Source organism: Antechinus flavipes, chromosome 2, assembly GCF_016432865.1.
Source record: "Antechinus flavipes isolate AdamAnt ecotype Samford, QLD, Australia chromosome 2, AdamAnt_v2, whole genome shotgun sequence".
NCBI classification, from domain to species: Eukaryota; Metazoa; Chordata; class Mammalia; order Dasyuromorphia; family Dasyuridae; genus Antechinus; species Antechinus flavipes.
This window is the reverse complement of record NC_067399.1, coordinates 454,250,482-454,272,705: the sequence shown is the minus strand read 5'-3', so window position 1 is coordinate 454,272,705 and position 22,224 is coordinate 454,250,482. Positions and strand designations below refer to the sequence as shown.

The 22,224-nt window shown below is 37.5% G+C and overlaps 1 protein-coding gene across 10 annotated transcripts in view; it reads left to right on the top strand.

Moving 5' to 3' along the window:
* Positions 1 to 22,224, top strand: part of WHRN (whirlin) — a 123,808-nt gene that overhangs the window by 49,146 nt on the left and 52,438 nt on the right. For all 10 annotated transcript variants that reach the window (XM_051979479.1, XM_051979477.1, XM_051979481.1 and 7 more), the window contains exon 3: positions 720 to 845. In XM_051979479.1, coding sequence (XP_051835439.1) covers positions 720 to 845 — 126 coding nt within the window. The remainder of the gene's footprint in view (positions 1 to 719; positions 846 to 22,224) is intronic.

Below are 22,224 nucleotides of genomic sequence, written 5' to 3'. Positions count from 1 at the left end.
TCATGATAATCCTGTGAAGTAAGATCTCAGAGTTAAAGCTGGAAGGTACCTGGAGAAGAATTAGTCCAATCCTCTTATTTTTATAGATGAGTCACTGAAACTCAAAGATATTAAATGACTTCCTTTTAGGTGAGTCTCCACACATGTTAGAAATAGAGATTTGAACCTCAAGTCCTCTGGCTCCAACTGCAGAATGCTTTTCTTTGTATTATACAGGAATAAGAAGCATCATTATTTCTTTTCTATAAATGAAATATTGTGAGGTGATGTGACTTGCCTAGAGTCATTCAGCTAGTAAATATCAGAGCTAAGATTTGAACTCAAAACATAGAATGCCAGAACTGAAAAGGAGTTTAGTCTAGCTTATCACTTCCATATTACAGATGAGTAAATTGAGGTCCAGAGAAGGAATGATTTGACTAAGGTCATACAGCTAATTAATGACATACATGGACTAGAACTCAAAATATTGTGGGGGTTCGTGTATTGATCTGGGCAATTTCTTGTAAACAAATTTATGTGCAATTTGCAATGTGCAAAGTTGCACTTTATATTATATTTATATTATAAGTGCAAAATGCACTTTATATTTCCTACTTATTCTAAAATCTTTGATGGTGGGAAAATCATCGTTAGGTATATGGTTTAGTGTGCTTCAGATTTAGATCCCTCTAACTGATAACTTCCCTTTGCTTTGCATTGCCCCATTATCTCTGCAGGTAAACTTGGTACTTGGTGAAGGAAGGTCTCTGGGCCTCATGATACGAGGAGGAGCCGAATATGCTTTGGGGATTTATATCACTGGTGTGGATCCAGGGTCCGAAGCGGAAAGCGGTGGTCTCAAGGTGAGAGCTATTCTAAAAATCCCACGAGCTTCACTTTCAGAGGGAAGAGTAGAGAGAGAAGGGCTATCTTTGCAATATTTACCTTGACCTGATAGTAACCATATTGTTGTTTTCAGTCATGTCTGATTCTGGGTGACTCCATTTGGGGTTTTCTTGGCAAACGTAATTTGCCATTTCCTTTCTCCAGCTCATTTTACATATAAGAAATTGAGGCAAACAGTGACTTGCCCAGGATCACACAGTTAGTGTCTCAGGCTGGATTTGAATTTCCTGATTCCAGGCCCAGGGCTCTATCTTCTATACTTTCTAGCTAGTTTTTTGCTCCCTAGAAAAAACTTAAAAATTCCTGTAGACTGAGAGACCAACACATACCCCATTCACAACTTCTGATTTTTGTGACCTCAGGAATTCTTATTGCTCTGCCTGTAAAGCAGACAGGAAAAATCCTTGAGCTAGAGCTAGAGCTAGAGGTGATTATAAGGCAAAAACTGCTTGGGATTCCAGGCTCCTAGAAGTCAAAGACTGAGTCTCTGTCATTGTTACAAACTAGTATGGTGTTAAGGGTTTAATGAAATTATGTTTATTTGTTTTTCTGATGAAGGTGATTACAAGAGGGGAGTTGGACAAGCTTCTGTATACAGTAGATGCTAAATAAATACTGATTAACTCAGTGATGTGGAGTCAGATGAAATCCAGGGCTTGGACCTGTATGTCCTTCAGATTCTGATTTCTGTCACTGTAGCTAACTACCGAGTTTTGAGACATGAACTCTGAGGAGTAAGGCAGCTTATCTTTGCCACTGCATTTTAGAGAAGTTGCTTAATCTCTATGGGATTCATTTGAGAACAATATAGATCAGACCTTGGTGATGGATGGTTTATTACCTAGCTTGGCAGATAATGCCCCAAATCTGTAGACTGGAAAATTTTCATCAACTGAACCTATGATTTCATTTCCACCTCCTCCTACTGAAGGGTATATTGGGGGAAAACATTTTGCATGAGAACCAGGAGACCTAGTTCTCATCTGTCTTTAACTGTGTGAGTTTGGACAAAACAATTGACCTTGGTGGGTCCCAAGTTTTTTGTGGAATAGACTAGTCAGGATACTTGGGTCCTGCTGTACAGATAGCAGTGTGACTGTCAGCAAGTTCTTTACCTGCTTTGGGCCTCAGTTTATTTATCTATAAAATGGCGGTAATATTTCTTATTGCCTAACTCACTATGCTTTTATGAGTGCTTTTATAAATCTTAAAGCATTATAGATACCGGAACTCCTCTGATTACTGAATTGAAGCAACTGAATGGACATTGATGGTCCCTAAGGTCTCCTGTGTCTGTGGTAATACTTAGAAAAAATTAGAAGTTGTGAATGGGGTATGTGTGGTCATTCTATCTACAGGAATTTTTAAAGTTCTTTCTAAGGAGCAAAAAGACTATTCTGTCTTGCTTCTTCTAAATGGAGTAAGAAAACATAAACATTTTCCTGTAGGAGACATATTCTACATACTTAAACTAAAATTTATCTTGGAATTTGGAAATATCCTTCCCTCCCCCCACTTTCTCCCTTTTCTTGTCTTCTCCCCCTCCTCCTAATGCTTCTTTTCTCCCTCACTTTAACCCAGCATGGTAATGGAAACAGTTCTAGATTTAGAATCAAAGGCACTGGCATTCAAACCCAACTCTTATTACCTGTCACTTGGTCAGGCTATGTCACCTCTTTGGGCCTCAGTTTTCTCATCTATAAAATAAAGTATTTGTACTGATGAAATTTAAGGTTCCTTCCAGTCTTAAACTTATTGTCTCTCTTTCCATTTCTTTCTTCTTTACAAATAACATGGAAGAATAGGCATTAGAGGGAGGATGTTTATTTGGCCACTTTTCAAGAAATTCTATAGAGGCATTGATGACTTTGGGCTTGTGATTACATTGTGGGCAATAAAATGCTTTATTTGCACATAAAGTGCTTTTCACAAAGCTCTTGCCATCTACAATATCAAATGCAGTAAAGTATTTTATATTCTTCACTACAGTTACTGCTTTCTCTTGAAAGCTCTTTCAGATGTGTGAACATCTCCATACTCTATGCTTTATCAGAAGCCCATTTGACTAATGCACTTTTCAGTGTGGATAATTGCACAGGGAATACATGGGGAAAAGGAGATTGATCGTGGAAGTGGCAAACCAATCACACACATTATTTGTAAGTAGTTTTCATTTTTGGCTAATGAAACAGCCTCGAGGGTGAAAACCCTAACTCTTCCTGCAGAACTTTGAGCTTACACCCTGCCTAGCTTGGAGTGAGCCTGGCTTGGGTCCAGATCAAGGAGAATTCCACCTCCCTTCCCACACACTTACTCAAAGTCTCCACCAGCTCTTGTTCAAGTTGCTAGGTCAGCTGCTTTCCTCCAGCAGCTACTCCTAGGGATATCAAGGCACAGTGGAAACAGCATTAAGGCTTTATGAGAAAATCTGTTCTGAGCCATCGCTGTAGGAAACTCCATTGGAACCAAGGAGGGAATAGGTAGCTAAGGCAAGGAGAGACCATAGCTCACTGGGAGGATGTGGACCCCCAGAAGGGGGCTTTCAGAAGGGCTGCCACACCTTTCTACTTAGAAAGAGGAAAGACAGGTTTTCTAGACAGGAACAGTTGAAACAAACCACCTAAGAAAAATGTTACAGGAAACCTTGAAAAAGAAAGTCATGCTATCCTAGGGATTCCTGGATTCTTCTTTGGCAGGAAATATTTTTCAGACCCAAACATAACCATCTCAGGTCTTTGTTTGTAACATAGTCAGCTGCCTGTCTGTAGGGAATCTCCTTATAGATCTACCCTCTTTTTCTTATTCTTTTCAAATGTCATCCTGTCTAGGATCCAAGATAAATCACCTTGAAACCCTTTCTTTTCTTTTAAATGCTACCCATGCATTCATCTCATTCAACCTATACAGGACCCTGATAAGTATTCATCCAGTTTCTTCCTTAGACCTTCAGGGTTGGGGAACTTGCCCTCTAGGCAGCCCATTCCCTTTGGATATTTCTAATTGCTAGGAATTTTTCCTCACACAGAACTGCAATCTTCCTCTCTGTTAATTTCCACCCAATGTTCCAGCCACAGAGGATAATCTGTTCCTGGTGGAACAAACCTATTCCTCCATTAGCCTGACAGCTCTTCAACTGGTGAAGAAAAACATCAAGTACATCCCCTTTGTTTTCTCTTCTCTCGACTAAACAGGATGTTGCATTGAAGCAGTTAAATGGCACAGCTAGCATGTCAGCTGTAGAATCTGGAAGACCAAAGTTCAAATCCAGCCTCAGACATTTACTTATCTCTGTGTGACCTTTCTTAGACTTAGTTTTCTCATCTGTAAAATGGAGATGATACTTACACCTGCCTCACAGGATTGATGAGGGAATCAAATGAGATTAACATGTCTAGTTTATATATCCTGATTGATCATCTATCATAGAGCAAGGCTTTTAAAACTTTTTCCATTCAAGACCTCTTTTTGTCTACAAAAATTTTGCATGACTCTGGGTACGTAGATATATAAAATAGGTAGACAAATCAAACATTTATTGATAATAAATCATAATTTCACAACCCCCACTTTCAGTTATAAGATCCCATATGGATCATTGAAGCTGGATCATTCATGGATCAGTCAGAACATCAGGATTCAAGCAAATAATCATGTTCAAATCTCTATAGGTATAGATATAGCTATGTATGTATGTCCAGATGTGTGTATATAAATGTTTATGTGTAGGTAGGTATTTTATGTATGTGCACATGTCCATATATACATATGTTTTTATGTGTGTGTATATATGTATGTATATACACGCATATTCTATTTACCCCAGTTGGAAGCCATTCCCAGTAGTTCAAGAAGATAAAAGCCACCTGAATGCAATGTAAAAAGGTTCCTTGGGATCTCAGGAGCTCCCAAACAAACTCCTAAAACTGCTTTTATGTACTTCTTGCCCAATGGACCCACAGTTGGGTCCTAGATCAATCTACCTTAGGTCTAAGTTAGTCCAAACTGGCCCAGTTGTACACTTCAGTTTTCTCACTCAAAATATTCTCAGCTGTTTTTTTTTTTTTTTTTTTTTTTTTTTTTATGAGAGTGTTGATATTAGCTTACTTCCCCACAGTTGCTCCAGGATCCTGCATATAAAAACTTCACAACTCCCTCATTAAGGATTTTTTGATTTGAACTCAGTTCTTATGTCAACTGGGGAAATTAAAAGTGTATCTCTCCTGAATAGATGTAGGAACTGGGGCTGTGACAAAAGGAAATTTGGTGTTTATTTTATTAGAAAAACCAACTCAAGAGGAACTGTATGACCTCTTCCAGTTCATTTCCAGCAAATCTTGCTAAAAGACAGTAACAATTTATATCCCTGACCAGGATGTCAGCCTGGCCATTTAAATCTATTCACTCTGAAATACTCACATTCTTCTGAGATAAACCAACAAGCAGTTACAGTGTTCTCTGAAGCTGCCTTCTAGCATAATACCAGTGGCTTTTCAGTGACAGGAGACAGATCTCTGAAATCAGTCTAATTTATTCTTGCCTTTTGCCAGTCTGTCCATGTTCTCTCAGAAACACCAGCGTCTCTGAGATTTAAGTGAGTGGAGAGGGAAAAAATAATTCAGAAACCTGTACCTAACTGGCGAAGGTTGGTAGTTATTCATTTCCACTATCAGTGATTTAGTGTCCTTCCCAGGTGAGGCAGCTTAGCTCAGTGGAAAGAAGGGTGGTCTCTAGAGTCCTGGGTTTGAATTTCAACTCTGATTTATTTGTTAAAAAATCTTGAGTAATTCCCTTTCCTAATCCTTGATTTCTCTTGTTTTTAAAATACAGATGAGAATAATACTTGTATTACTTGCTTTACAGGGTTGTTTTGAGGAAAGGGTTTTCTAAAACTTCTGTGACAATAAGTATTATTGCTATCATCCTTAGAAAATAGCTTCTTGGTTCAAATAGACTTTTTTTTTTTTTTAACATTTCCCTGAATTCACTACCATTTCAAAATACTGATATTGGTTTAAAGAGAAGGAAAACACAGTGGTGTAACAGTGGACTGGAAGACAGGTGGCATGGGTACTAATTCTGGCTTGTAACTAACAGGTTTGTGGATTTTGGCAGATTAGTTTATATGGGCTGCAGTTTCTTTCTTTTTTTTTTTTAAATAACTTTTTATTGATAGAACGCATGCCAGGGTAATTTTTTACAGCATTATCCCTTGCACTCACTTCTGTTCTGATTTTTCCCCTCCCTCTCTCCATCCCCTCCCCCAGATGGCAAGCAATCCTATACATGTTAAATAGGTTACTGTATATCCTAGATACAATATATGTGTGGGCTGCAGTTTCTTTAGTCCTGCTCCTGTTCTCAGAAATTACCTTGTATTTATTATATATGTAGCTTGTATTTATTTGCAGGTGTATATGTTGTTTCACCTGATAGAATATAAGCTCCTTGAGGACAAGATGTATATAGTTTTTGTATTTGTATCCTTAGGATCTAGCATTTTGCCTGCCATAGAGTAGGCCCTTATAGAAAAGATTATTTAGTAATGATTAATTGATTGATTGATCTGGGAAAAGAGGGTTTGGACTAGATGATCTCTGAAGTTCCTTCCAGCATTCTATGATCCAGTGAATCTAGATAGAACAAAACTAGAAATTGATAAGTCATTATCTTTTTCCTCATGTGTATACACACACCCACACACACATGCCATTATTTCATCTGAAAGAAATGTGAAGAAATGAGTCCCTGAAATATCTAGTTATTTCCCTCCCCCCCTTCACTGAGCAGCAGTTGAAGAGGCCTCCATGTCAGTGCTGATGCCGCAAGGTGACACTCCCATCAAACTCTGGGCTTATTGATTTTAATGTTGCCGAGGCTCTGCTGTTTTTCTGAGCAATGCTTGTGAGCTCACCAGATGACTATCTGTTTAACATAATGCTCCACTCACTCCTTGGAACTCACTGATTTGTGTTCATAATATGCTATAAATTGAAAACATATGAAGAAGAAGGTGGGCTGGAGGAGGGAGAGACTCTTGGTTGATGTAAATATTCCTTGTTGATTTCCAAGAGATACAGATGATTGGATGGTTGGAATTCCTGGCATTATGGCCATTATAAAATTTTGAGGGTGAAATAATTATTTATTGATAGGCCTGTAAAAGGATGATCCATTCCTCCTTCCCCTTCTCTCATATGTGGTGCATATGACAGCTTTGTCTAGCTTGTGTATTGCTAGAAAACAGGATTCATTTCTTATTTGTGGCCTTTTCCTTAGAATAGTAGTCTTGGGCCATTTGACCCTTTAAGAGAAGGACATTTCTCTGAAATGAGGCACTTCATTGGCTCTACCCACTGAACTTTAGAAGGCTCCCTTGCTTGATGGAGACATGAATCATAGGTTTATAGATTCAGAATCAAGAGACATGGGAAACCATCAGGTCTAACCTCCTTTTTACAGATGAGAAAACTGAAGTCTACCCAGATAGTAAAACCAAGAGCTCCTGAATACTCCTCCCTAAGCATTATGGCTTTCTATAGTGGAAAGAATAAATGTAGAGTTTGCAGATCCAAGTTCAAAATTCAGTCTGTTGCTTAACATCTATGTGATTTTCAGCAAGTCATTATACTTCTCTGTGACTCAGTTGCAAGATGAAAGGATTGAACCACAGATGATCCAGTTTTAGAGGTAAGATCTTAGCTCTAAATATATGATTCTAAGAGGGAACACATGAGTTTTATTGAAGAATTGCTCAAGAAAAAAACTGGTAGAATTTATTGAAAGAACCTCTCTCTCCCAGACAGTGAAATATATATGAATATATTTTTATATGTTTTGCTGTATTTACTTCCATTCACCAATTTCTCTGTGGCCTTGTTTTTATATAGTAATTTTTATTTTTATTTGTCTTTCATATCTTTTTCTCACATGGCCCTCACAATATCTATATGAGGTAACAGAGCAGATATTCCTATATTCTTTGCACATGGTGAGGAAATTTATACCAAGGTGAAGATTATGACTAGTCAAAATTCCCACTGCTAGTAGTACTAGAGGATCTGACTTTTAGCCTAGTAAGCCTAATAAGGAGAGAATCCTTAAAGAAATTGGGAATGATCAGTGTTTGCTGTTAATAGAAAACACAAATAGGGTTCCTCAATTCTTAACACAAATGAACTATATATAAAGTTCTTAGCATAGCTATGCTTAGCACATAGTAAGCATTTATTAAATCTTTCCTTCCTTCCCTCCCTTTTTTCCTTTCTTTTTTTTTTATTCCTTTTTTTTTCCCTTTAGTCCTTGAATATCTTTGGATGAAAGTGACTTACCTTCATAGATCTTTCTGAAAATGGAAACAGGATCCCTTTGGTTTCCTACCTATTGGTGCCTTAGACATCAGCCCAAGTTCTACCTTGTCTTATTTAATCTGTAGTAGATAGCTTGAGATGATCACTAATTCACCTGTTTACCAGAATGGCTAAGCCCTCATCCCCCAAAAGACTCTTTTTTCCTTTCAGTGACTCAAAAGATACATTGTAGATTAGAATACATTTATTCAAGAGAATAGAAAATATAAGAAGCAACCTTAAATTCCTGAGTGATTGACAATCTGCCATGCTTAGAAGTGTCTGAAATCCCAACTCTCCAGAAGTTGATCCGTATTTTGACCTTTACTTTTGCCAAGTGAACAGACATATCTAGAAGCTGAAGAATTATCAGTGAAAGTCACAAGTAAGGAAAATAGAAAAGACTCTGTGGAATGGATGGCAATCTCTACTCTGCTTTAGATATTAGAGTTGCTTCCTACCTTCTTGCCAGATGAAAATTTGAATGTCATGATCACAAAGGGTCTTTCTGAGGTTTTTGATATTCTCTTGGATTTCCCTCAAAATATCCCTGGACCTTTTTTGATTTGACCAAAAGAGACCCAGGGATCACTAAGAGAAAGGCAAAAGAATCTTGTAACATTCTTTTTTTTTTTTTTTTCAATTCCTACCTGATAACTTATCTATGGCTTTCTAATCTGTCTCAAAGACTTATGCAGGTCATTGCTAGTCCTTCCTTGAATTTCTACTTCTCTTTGGTACCTAGGGATGACAGAAAAGTGAAGGAGAAAACACCTGTGGCTTATGGCAAGTTAATATTACATTTAGTTGGATTAATGTTGCCCTGAACTTCATAAAGATTAGTTTTTCAGTCAAATGGGAAACCAAAACTGTGGTCAAAGAGTCTGTGGCACTAGAGGAGGATACTAAGAGATTCCTTATCCTAAATCTCTGCCCTAATGAGTTCCAGATTTTTTAGAGGACCAAGTCACTCCCTTCTAGCAAAAGAAACGAAAAATTAAAAAAGAAAATTCCATTTATCTCTTCCATTTGTATAGTTCTTGGAGAATTTTAAGAGTTGGAAGGAGTGTTTTTAGGGTGACCTTGAAAAGTCACTTCCCTTTTCTGAACCTTAGTTTCCTTATCTGTAAAATGGAAGATATGCATATACTAGAGAATCTCTAAGATCCTATCCAGCTTCAATATTCTAGGTCCCTTCTGACTTAAACATCTACTTATAAAATACTTAACCAGTTGGACTACTATGATGCCTTCCAGCTCCCACTCTTTATTAACCTATAAATTTTAGTGTAACCTCTTTCCCAGTACAGAAATCTCTTCTCCAGCTGTAGAGGGTTGGCACTATGGGAAAGAATTAAAATATAATATTTTCATCAATTAACTAGGACTTATTGAGTGCCCGCTGGGTTTCAGATGTTCTAATAGATGCCATAACCATGAGTTGTGAACAGGTGGTTAAGTGCATGAAAATATGTTCACAAAAAATCAAGATTCCGGCTAGCTAATAAAAAGCATTGTTCACATTTGATGTTATTGAAGACCTTGGAATATAAACTTGGCATGTGCAAGATGAGTGTTTCTTGCATCTCTAGCAGGGAAAGAAAGCATAGTTTCCTCTCTGTTTTGCCATAATTTCTAGCTTGTTTTTTTTTGGAATTGCCTCTGAATAGATCTTGGTGATAAATTGTAATAGTTCAAAGTGGCTGGTTCCTCACGCATGATTAAAGGAACACCATCTAGTGCCATAATTACTTCCAGTTACATGGCTACAAAAATAAAAGAGAGAAACTAAAAACTCTCATGAGTCAGATAGTGATTATAAAGTTGAAAAGGCAACCACAGGTACCTTGTAGAAAGGAAAATAAAAGGGCTTTCATGGTGAAAGGCCCACGCGCTCTAGCTTGTGCATTGAGAAGCTCAAATAGGGGTAGAATAATACCTCTGTTCCATTCTGAAAGGTCCTCAGTGATGAGAGCACTGTGGATATTTGGGAGGTTGGTCACTTTGACTAGATTCATTTTCTTCAAGTTATTTAATTATGGTTCAGAACTCAGTCAGGAGCTAGTGACATACCAACACCTTCATTATAGAATGTTTCATTCCTAAAATGGGGGGGAAAAACTGATAAGAATAGAAGGGGAATAGACATAGAAAAAGTATTATGGGAAGGAGGTAATTGTTTTCTGATATTATTCAGAGATTTGTGTGCCATCTAGGATATGGGATGTCATAGGAAGGGACTTAGAACTCAGAACCTAAAAAAAAAAAAAAAAAACCCACCATATTACATTTGTAAGGTTCATACCAAGATGCACACACATCCCTCTCCCAATATGAACACATTTTATAGGGGGGAAACACGGGTCCAGAGAAAGGAAGCCATCTAGGGAGAATGCAAAAATTGCCCATTTGGTAGTCATTTTAAAAAGAGCATACAAGAGATGGGCAAAGGTTGATTTCTTTATCCAAAGAACAAAATAATATGGAAAAGAGGTATAGTTCATGGAAAATTTAGACAGGTAAACTAATCAGTTTAGACTTCAGAATGGTTGGTTAACTACTTTGTTGTAGTTTTTAAAATAACTAATGAGATTATCTACCTAAGGACATTTCAGAAGAGGAGCAGGGCCTCTTCTGAGCCCAGCCCAGGCTCACCAATAGCCCCTTAAATTAATTTGGAGACTTTTTACTGAAAATTTTTTTCTCTTGTGAGGGGCATAAAGGAAACAAAAAAGCTTAGGATCATAGAATTTGTGAAATTGAAAATTGAGATTTTTTGGTGATTTTTTTATTGCTTTGAAAAGAGAGCAAGTGAATCCATGTCTGTACATAGATATACATATATATATATATATGTATATCTATGTATGAAAATTGAGATTTTTTGGTGATTTTTTTTATTGCTTTGAAAAGAGAGCAAGTGAATCCATGTCTGTACATAGATATATATATACACATAGATGTAAAGATAAACACATCATCTATATAAAAACATGCACACATATATAAAATACACATACATCTATAGCTGCACATATAATGTATATATACACATGTCTGTATATATTCAATGTGCAGTATATGTTTTATATGTATACATATAAACTTTACATATGTAAATATTTATGTGCATACATATACACACATTTTGTGTGCATATATATGCACATACACATATACATGTATTGTGAATATATACACATGTATATGTATGTGTGTTTACATATATACACATAATAAAGTATATGGAAATTAAAAAACAAATATGAATTTAAAAATCCTAGGATACAAGAATAGCTATGATTTGCAACATAGTGACACGATGCCTTAAATAATAGAATCTTTCTTAAGTAAGTTATGTGAATAATCAACCAATCCATAAGGCTTTATTAAGCCCCTCCTGTGAATCAGGCCATTTTAGATGCTAAGGATATAAGTGGAAAGAATGAAACAATCCCAACCCTTAGGGAGTGTTACATTGTAACAGGGAAGACAACAAGCACTTATATACAGAATAAAGATAAAATGAATAAATGCCACTATATGCAAAGTAGTTAAAAGTAGGGTAGTTAAAAAGAAAACAAGGAAAAATAGCGAATGCAGTCCCTTGAGAGAATTCTTAAGCAGATGCTTAATTCAAGCAATAGAACTTTCAAATAAATTATTCCCTTTCTGGTAGTTAAGTAGCTTGAGAGGCACATTAAATTGAGTCTGTCATATTCCAAAGGCTATGGAAATTTAGCTCTTTGTGACTATCTGTGGTAAAGGTTCTATAAACACTTGGAAAGAACCACCATCGTTTTTTTTGGTTTGTTTGTTTGTTTTTGAGCCTTCTAGACTTGAAAGGTTTGAATCAATTAACTCTTTTCATATATCACTGTCCTGAGTAGTAAAAAGACTGAAGGCCTAGAGACTATTTGTGATTTTGCCTCTAAGTTGCTAAGTGACTTTGAGCAAATCATTCTACATTTCTGGGATGCAGAAATGATCTGGTTGAAACTCCTCATTTTTACAGATGAGAAAATTAAGGGTCCATTCACCTTCAACATGCTATATTATTATTTCTTGCTTTTTTTTTTCTGTTTATTTTAAAATGTTTTTAAATTTTGTTGTTTTCCCTTTCTTTATTCCCTCTCTTTCACTCGTTGAGAAAGCAAGTGATATGATGCCCATTATACATGTGAAGCCATGCAAAATATTTTCGTATAAGCCATAACCTGGTATATTATAATAAGAGAATATGCAAAAATCCTTTGTAAATGTAACTGGCTTATTTAAATGAAACTTATTATTACATACAGTTATTAAAATGTCTGGCCCTGACACTTAGCATATATTTAGAGCTTTAAGGTTTGCCAAGTGGGCTACAAATATTATCTCATTTGATCCTCACAACTCTGAGACATAGATGTTATTATTATCTAAATTTTACAGTTGGGGAAACTTAAGCAAACAAGAGATTTAAGCAATGTGTCCAGGCTCACCAGATAATAATTGTCTGTGGTTGGATTTGAACTCAGATCTTCCTGACTCCAAGTTCTAGTGCTGTCACCTCGTGGCCTCTAGCTCCACCCCTTTAAGTTAGGAAGACCTAGATTCAGATTCTACCTCTAAATTTATTAACCGTTCCCATGGAGAAGTCAGTTAATTTCTCTATGCTTTATAAATTGCACCCCTAAAATGGAATGTAAAGTCAGATAGTCAAATCAGTAAATTTTTATTAAGTGCTAACTATGTGCCAGGCACATGTTAAGTGTTAAGAGCTTAGGATACAAAGAAAGGGGGTAAGAGGGTTATTTTTAAAAACACCTTCTGATAGGAGAGATGACATACAAATAATTATGTATGTATTGGTGGAACTCCCATTGTCTCTTGTGCTAAGAACAAGAAAAAAGTGAGGTTAAATTCAAAGGTAATCACAAATAGATTTTTGTTTTTATTCAGTAGATTCAGTCTCCCATCAAAAAATTAATCAGATTTGGTAAGTAGCAGAAAAAAATGGATTTATTTGCATTTTAACTCTTCTTGATTACTTTTATGGGAGGTACAGGTATGGGGATGGAGGGAGAGATAGAAAAAAGAGGCTCTTTACAATCCACAATGAAAAAAATCACCCCCTGGATACCCAAGAAGTGAGACATGGGACAGCTGTCGTGGTACCCTGGAGGCCTAGCTTAATGCCCATTCTCTTTGGTCTTGCTTCCTTTCACAATGCCAATCTTACTACTTAGAAATGACTTTGTTATTTGGCGAATCTGGATCACTGGCTGCCTGTAGGATGAACAGATTGACAATTAAAGATCTTTTTTTGTCATACCCTGACTATCTTCAGCATCCTGTGTGTCCTCATATTTTATGACCTCAAATACTTACCAAATGATAGAAAGTGCTCTACACTCTTGTGCCAACACACAGGAAAACTACTGTGTACTTTAGAAGTTTCTTTTATTAGTGGTTGGCATTTGGAAGAACATCCTGGCAGAAGAGGTTTCTTTGGAATCCACAATATCTTGTAAATAACAGAGTGCCAGCTACTATCTCAGCTTGTGTCATGTGTTCTATCTCTCCTTATATCATCTGTTGCTTTCCCCCCTGGTTTATCTATCACAGAATTTTTATGATTAGCTCATCAAGGCTCTGCCCTTGGCTGACAGGGCTCCGTAGGTCACTGGTTTGCCCCAACCCTCTTTCTAGTAATCTCCTTCAAGCCTCTGTTAGCAGGACCCCGTCAGCAGCTTTCAGAACTGTGACAGAAAACTTACGTTGTCTCATTAAAACTGCATTGCTATCTGGTATCCCCCAAAAAAGCCATTAAAATTTTATACCTGACATGGAAAACTATTAAAGATTCATAATTGCAATAAAACTCTCTAATAGAATTTGAATTTTCATCCTGATAATGCAGCAGCAAACTGGGTCCTGTTCTATGAAGCAAAATCCATTTCAATAATGCCATCAGGACGGATTGAAAGAAGCCCAGAGATAATGTTTATGGGGTACTGCCTTCACAGCCGCTTGTCTCTCTCCTACATGCTCTTATCCTGAGAGGATGAAGTTCCCTTCTCCAGACCTGGCTCATAGGATCAAGTTGTTGGCTTCTCTCTTCCCTCCCCGGCAAACACACCCCTTCCCTCTCACTCCCAGGAATCAGCATCTCAGCAACTCATCTTCTGAGTTATGAAGGCAAGACTTAGGGCATGATCCTGCCTCCTTTTTTTGAGATTTCAGAACATCTTAAAATGAAGTTTTTTTTTTTTTTATCCTTCCTCACCCCAGTTCCCTTTCTCTTCTTTCCTGACTGATATTCAAGGAATACATAATGTAATGTGGCTATGGTAAAGTGGCTAGACTGGTTTCTTTTCCAGACTTCCATCAGAGTACAAAAGGAACTTAAATGGGTCACCTGGACTTTTCCATTTGTCATTGTCATAACTATAATACCGTGGCTGGGTGAGAGAAAAGAACATGAGTAGATGGGAAGTTCAAGAGAGAATGAATGAATGAAGCAATTAAAATCATTCCTTCAGCGCTATATGGCAGGAATATCTTTTTTAAAAGTCTTTGTTGAGCAGAATCTGCGTTTTTAGTTGAAAGTGTATCCTAAAATGAGAATTTTGGGAAGAGAATTAACATTGTGGAGAAAGGTATTTGGAACTGGGAGCAAGCTACAAATACTATAAAAAGGCACCCTTGCTGATTACAAGTTTGGGGACAATCTTATGTATATCATTTCCTCAGAAAGGGGATGAGGGGTGGGAGTCAAGGTGGAAATACACAGCCTCTTCATTCCAACTCAGACAAAATTATTCTGAAAATCCCTTTTAGGAGACAGAGAGAGAGAGAGAGAGAGAGAGAATTGAATGATATCAGAAAAAAAAATAGTTAACTTAATAGAAGTAAATAAGCTACTGCCTTCATTTGATGGCCTTTGTCCATTCGGCCCTTTATTAGAGGTCACTACCATGTGCTGCTCAAGTATCTCAGGAATATGGAGATATTAGCTACTGTTACCTTCCCCTCTTCCCACATCTTTAGCATTTGAAGCCCTTACAAGCTGGTTCTACTCTCTGTTTCTAACCTAATTTCACATGACTCCTTATACGTCCTACATTTTAGCCTAGTTGTGATTTCCTATACATAGTACTCCATCTTCGATGACTTTGCCTCCATATAAGAAAATTGATTTTGCACAAGCTATCACTCAGCCTCGAATGCTCTTCTTCTTCACCCATACATCTTAGAATCTCCTGTTCTTATCAAGGCAGCTCAGATGCCATTTCCAGCATGGGGCCTCTCTTGAGCTTTCTAGTTGTTAGTATTCTACCCTAATTCCTGAAATTCCTTTGTCTTAAGTGTTTTTAGCATATTTATCTGTACACATGCAGTTTCCCCTGGCACATTAAAAAATTTTTTTGTTTTTGTTACCTCAGTGCCTAGCTCAGTGTCTTAGCAAATAATAGGTAGCTAATAAATGCTTGTTCAGTTGAACTGAGCCTCGATATTTTGCTTAGTTTAGAATTCAGATTAAAATTTAGACTTTAGTTTGGGAGCTGCCCAGAATACAAAGTATGTAGGATCTTTGTGAATAGGAGACAATTCATTTAAAAATTCAACAAACATTTATTAAGTATATACTGTGTGGTAACAGTAACATCAGCCATGCAATGATCCATGACAAGTTCAAAAGACTCATGATTGAAATGCTATTCACAGCCAGAGAAAGAATTGATGGTGTCTGAATGCAGACCGAAGCATACTATTTTCACTTTTTGGGGGATCTTTTTTCCTTTTGTTCTGTTTCTTCTTTCACAATATGATTAAGGAAGAAATATATTTTACATGATTGCACCTGTCTAACCCATTCAGATTGCTTGAAACTCAAAATCTTTTTTAAAAAAATAAATGTTTAAAATTGTTTCCATATGTAATCAGAAAAAAAGAAAATACTAATAAATTTTTATGAAAATAAATTCTGTATGACAGAGGACTCTACTGAGCCCAGTATATACAAACTTTAGATTAAAAGTTAAAATATACAAAGTTTAGATTAAACTCTTCATGCTGCTTAAATTTGAGAAGGGGAATAAGGCATAAACATAAACAAGAATAATGCAATACAAAATATTACATGATAAAATTCATTAGACAAGTGCAGGGCAGAGTTCTGGGGGAGGGGGAATCCCTTTGGGCTCTTAATAGGAATGGTGTAAGCCTTAAGAACAGTTGCTGCCTGTCCTTGCATTGTATTTTTGCCTAAAAGTTCATGGTAAGCCATTAACAAAGCCCATTAACAATGAACCTCATTTTTAATATTGTGAAATAACTTACTGATCATGTAACTGTCACATCCCAGTGCCTCTTCCCCACCCCACCTTTATGCCAACAGAGCCCTTCTTTGAAACCATGGAGCACAATAATTGCAAAAAAATCAGAGTCTCGAAGCCCCTCATCTTGTGACACTTATTTTGTTTTTGTGTGTCCCCTGCCCAGCAAACGGGAGTACACACAGGAGGCACTTAGTCAGAACTTCCTGCCTAATGACACGGATAGTGAAATGGAGGACCACAATGGAGGCAAATGAACCCCTTTGCTTCTTCTTCCTCTGATTTCCACTCAGGGCTGCTGTCAGGCCTTTACTTAAGGAAGAAGTGAGGGCGGGGGTGGAGTTAGCCTCTGATCATTACCAGTGAAGCCAAGATTATGCTGTCTATTTTGTCTGCCTGAGACAGACTGCACCCGCTTGTTCTCAAGAGTTATTTGTTATTTTTGTCTTGGCTCTGGGGCAGGAAATGTTTCAGCAAAGATGGTCGAACATCCATTCTCTTTCTCCCTTCCTGAGAAATTGGGAGGAACTTCAATCTCAGTTTTGTATGATCCTTTTTCCTTACAGAGCAAGCTTATCCTTTTAGGGCCCTAGATCATGGGATAATCAATTGAGAACTAATAAGGATCTTGGAAGCCACTGAGTACAACCCCCTCGTTGTATAGATGAAGAATGAAGTCCCACAGAGGTTAAATGACAGTCTCAAAGTCACATAAGTACTTGAACCAAGGACTTATGAGTCTAAAGCTGGGTGGTTTTTTGTTGTTGTTTTGCCCTGCTTAGAGAACCAAGGACATTCAGCACCAGGTGGGAAAGTTTCATAGGATTTTAGGATAATGGAGATGGAAAGAATCTCAGATGTCATCTGACGTCAGCCTATAGTTTTAGCCTTTTTTTCATTATTTCCCTTACATATACCTCCTGGATGTAGGTTTTAGTTCTAGTTTTGATAATTTAAACAGATTGCATAGCCCTGGGGGAAGCCATTCATGTTATCTCCATACCTCAGTATTTCTCAGCTCTAAAATGGAGAGAATAATTGTGATACTACTCATTCCAGAACAGCTGTGGGGAAAGCACTTCGAAAACTTTGATGTTCTATGAAAATGTAAGAAAATATAGATTAGGAAACTGAGGTCCTGATTTGCCCAAGATCACACAGTTAAGTACTTATCAGAGCCAATATTTAGACCCAGGGCTTCTGACTTCAAAGAGATATGAACACAGCTGTCTTGACTTCTAATCCAATATTGTTGCCAGTGGAATATATTGCTTTTCTGCAATTTTTATGCACCGACAGATAACTCTTCTCTTATCTGGCTCCTAGCAGTGGTAAGCACCTAGCAAATGTTTATTGAATTGAATAGCACTGGAGGTGGTATAGTATATTGAAAAGAAACTGGATTTGGTTTGCAACAAGGTTTCTCCCTGGAATCCCACATGGGTTAGGCTAATCCATGGGAAGGAAATTCTCCAAAGCTCTCCTCTTAATGACTGGCCCCCATCTGTGCTCAGGAGAGTGCTCAAATCTACTTTAGTATAAAGAACAGCTTCACTTCATCTGCATTTTAAGCTTTTAACAAAAGCTGAATAGGTACCGAGTGGCAGGCACAGCAATGCCACAAAGTGCCATAGGCAGCCTACTGAAAGCTTCATTGGCTTTCCTGACAGGGGGTGGTCTTACCTGCACCATACCTCTCATTTGGAGCTATCCCATCACATCTTTCTCTCTCTCTCTGTCTCTTCTGTCTCTGTCTCTGTCTGTCTCTTTCTCTCTCTCTCTGTCTCATTCTCTCTCTTTGCTGAGGCAACTGGGATTAAGTGACTTGCCTAGGATCACACAACTAGGAAGTGTTGTGTCTTAGAAAGACATGTCCATTGGTTACTGTTGCTGCTGTGGAGGGGCATTTGTAGTGATATCATGGAATCAGAGAATCTTCATGTTATTGACTCTGAGAACTGAATATGACTTTCAGAATATCTAGTCTTTTGCAAACATCTGCTCTATAAAATCTCTGATACTTGGTCATCATCAGGTCTGTACTTGAACACTTCCAATGATGGGGGACTCACTACTTATCATTCTACTGCCACATAGCTTTTCTATTTTTGGTAGATGGTTCTAATTTTATTTCTATTAAACTAAAACTTTCTTCTCTGTAATTTGTCTGTCCTTCTATGTCTTTTCTCCAGAGCTGCACACACATCTAATCTCTTTTCTGGATGACAGTCCTTCAAATGTTGCCACCTCCTTCTTTCAATGAGTAGAAAGTTACAGTATTAATTGCTTCCCAGGGAGCTCCCTAGGGAACCAGGTTGAATTTCCGGGAAGGAGTTCAGGCCCTGGGAACAGAATGCTCTTTATAGATATTTGCCGAGCTGATTACAAAAGCCTATTATCTCAAGTCTCATCAAGTACCCAACAGAGACTTATACTTAGAAGAGATGCCCTCTGCCGTCTGACCCCAGCCTATGGTTTTAGTCTTTTCTTTCACCACTTCCCTTACATATATCTCCTGGATGCAGTTTCAGTTCTTGTTTTGTTAACTTAAATAGTTTGCATGGTCCCAGAGGAAGCCATTCATGTTATCTCCATACCTTAGTGTTTCTCAGCTCTAAAATGAGAGAATAATTGTTACTTATTTCAGAACAGTTGTGGGGAAAACACTTTGAAAACTCAAGTTCTGTGAAAATGTAAACTACTGTTGTTTCTTTTCCTTCCTCCTCCAACCCCCCAGATATTTTTTCCATACTTTGGTTGGACTTCTTATGTCCCCAGAACCTTACCCCTCTTTCAAAGCCTGGATCAGTCTAACTTCCATGGACTTTTCTTTCCTCGCCCTAGCTGGAAATCATCTTTACTGCTGCTGAACTACCATAGTGCTTATCATCTGTACCACTCCTGGATGCTTGTCAAAATACTGCCTTGGATTATAGTTATTTGTGTGCATGCTTATTTCTCCTTGACTAGGCTGTAACTCTATCGGGGGAGTGACCCTGCCTTGTGCCCCCCAGCTCACACACACACATACACACACACAGCACTGAGCTTTGCACTTATTTAGCTCAACATGTATTTTGCTGACTGAATCAAAGTCATTTTATATGCCATAGATATACAAAGATAATTCATTTCATGCCTGCTTTGTTTACTGAGAGAAATTGATTCACTGACTATTGTGGGCACAGAAGAGAATAAATTCCTTGGGAACTGTTAGTTGTCCTTCGTATAGGAGAAACTCCATGTTCTGTCCTTGGCGAGGTTCCTTCATGCTTGTGTTAGTTCCTGAAAGAGTTTACTTTGTCACCTGATGGACTGCAGATGATGGAGGGATCTTACTTATCCTGACAATGAAGGGCATTTCTGTGGTTTGCTATCACTTGGGACATCTTAAGTGATAAATATTACTTCGAGAGTGAAAAATAAAATGAAAATGCTTTTATTGCTTTATCCTTCAATGCCCTCCATTCCTCCCCCTCCCCCCCCCAGCCCCATATGTCTGATATTGGGTACCTAATTTTAGGCTTTAAAAATGTCGTCCATTTGAATGTGTGGGCAGGAGAAGTTAACTAGTCAGGTGACACAGTCCAGAGGCATTTTATTTTCTTTTCTTGTTTCACAGTTTGTTTCTTTTTCTTCCCCTCCCACCCCTCCTATAAGCAAGAACAAAATATTAGCATAGGCTTCCTGGTCTGCAGAGATTGTGAAGGTTGGTGTATGCTTCCTTAAATGTCAACTTAATTGTGAGTCCAGCTTCAAAGAGAGCTCCAGCAAAAATGTAACATTTCTGCATATAAGCAAATATAACTGCCAATATATTTGTAATATACTGGCTTTCCTCCCAAGAGCTCTACAGAGATTTTTCAACATGGCCCAAAGAATCATAAGAATCAGAGCTAGAAAAACGCTTAAGAATATAGAATGTTAGAGATAAGAATATGTAATATCAGAGTTGGAAGGGATGTAGAATATAGAATGTTAGATTATATTATATAGAACATTGGAGGTGGAGGTGAACCTTGCAACATAGAATGTTAGACTTCAGAATGTAGAATGTTAAAATTGATAGATATCCTAGAATATAGAGTGTTTAGGCTATAGAATCATAGAATGTCAGAGTTAGAAAGAGTTTTAGAACATACAATATTAGACTAGAATATAGAATGTCAGAGCTAAAAGAAACTTATAATGTAGAAAGTTAGGCTATAGAATATTAACATAGAATGTTAAAGTAGACAGAGCTTTAGAATATATAATGTTATATAACAGAATATAAATTGTCAGAGCTGGAACGAACTTAAAACATAGAATTTTAGACTAGGACATAGAATGTCAGAGCTGGAAGTGACCTTGTTATAGAATGTTACACTGTAGAATATAGTATATTAGACCTGGGACTTAACAGGGGTCCTCAAACTTTTTAAATAGGGGGCCAGTTCACTGAACCTCAGACTGTTGGAGGGCCGGACTATAGTAAAAACAAAAACTTTGTTTTGTGGGCCTTTAAATAAAGACACTTCATAGCCCTGGGTGAGGGGGATAATTGTCCTCAGCTGCCACCTTTGCCCCGTGGGCCATAGTTTGAGGACCCCTGACATAGAATGCTAGACTATAGAACTGGAAGGGACTTCATAACATAGAATGTTAGGAGATAGAACAAATCTAGAGCTTGAAGAGCTCTTAGAGGTCATTTTGCTCCAACTAGTTCAAGGAAATTCAGGTCGAGGCTAGAAAAGACACTTCCTTAAGTTCACACAGAGCCAATGGAACAAAGCTACTTTCTCAACCCCCAGGACTGGGTATCCCTCCATGAATTCTTTCACTGTCACACTTTCACCTATACTGATAAGTTCCTATGTTTATTCATCTTAACCTGTTTCCTCTAGTTTTAATATAGTTCATCCAAAGTGATTAAGGTAATAGTGAGTTTCTGAGTCTGTACATCACCCCATTTTTTTTAATGAAAGAACTCCCAAGCTACCATTATATGACCTCCTGGCTTAATCAAAAGTCTGAGTTAGAATGAAATAAGAATTACTTCTTCTTTTTCTTCTTCTTTCTTCTTCTCCTTCTCTCCTTCCTCCTTCTCCTCATCTTCCTCTTCTTGTTCTTTCTTCTCTTCTTCTTCTTCTTCTTCTTCTTCTTCTTCTTCTTCTTCTTCTTCTTCTTCTTCTTCTTCTTCTTCTTCTTCTTTTCTTCTTCTTCTTCTTCTTCTTCTTCTTCTTCTTCTTTTCTTCTTCTTCTTCTCTTCTTCTTCTTCTTCTTCTTCTTCTTCTTCTTCTTCTTCTTCTTCGTTGTTGTTCTTCTTCTCTTTTTTTTGCTTCATAAAAGTGATAGGGACTTCCTTAAGAAAACAGAACATTTCATTGATATCAAACATGTACATCTAAATTCTATAGTGACACCAAAGTAAGGTAGCTGAGTATACACCCAAAAGAGCCAAGTTTATCCAAAAGAAGATATGACCATATGCAAGTTAAGTGAAAACTAGAAGAAAAGGGCAGGCAGGCAGCTAGCAAGTTTCAAGCTCTGTGCTAAGGATTAGGGATACAGATATAAGTAAATGGAAAAACCTTAACTCTCAAAATGTTTACCCTCTAATGGGGAAGAGAGCCTGTAATAGGGCAATATAAAAAAATTCAAAGAAAAAGTAACTCAATTTAATT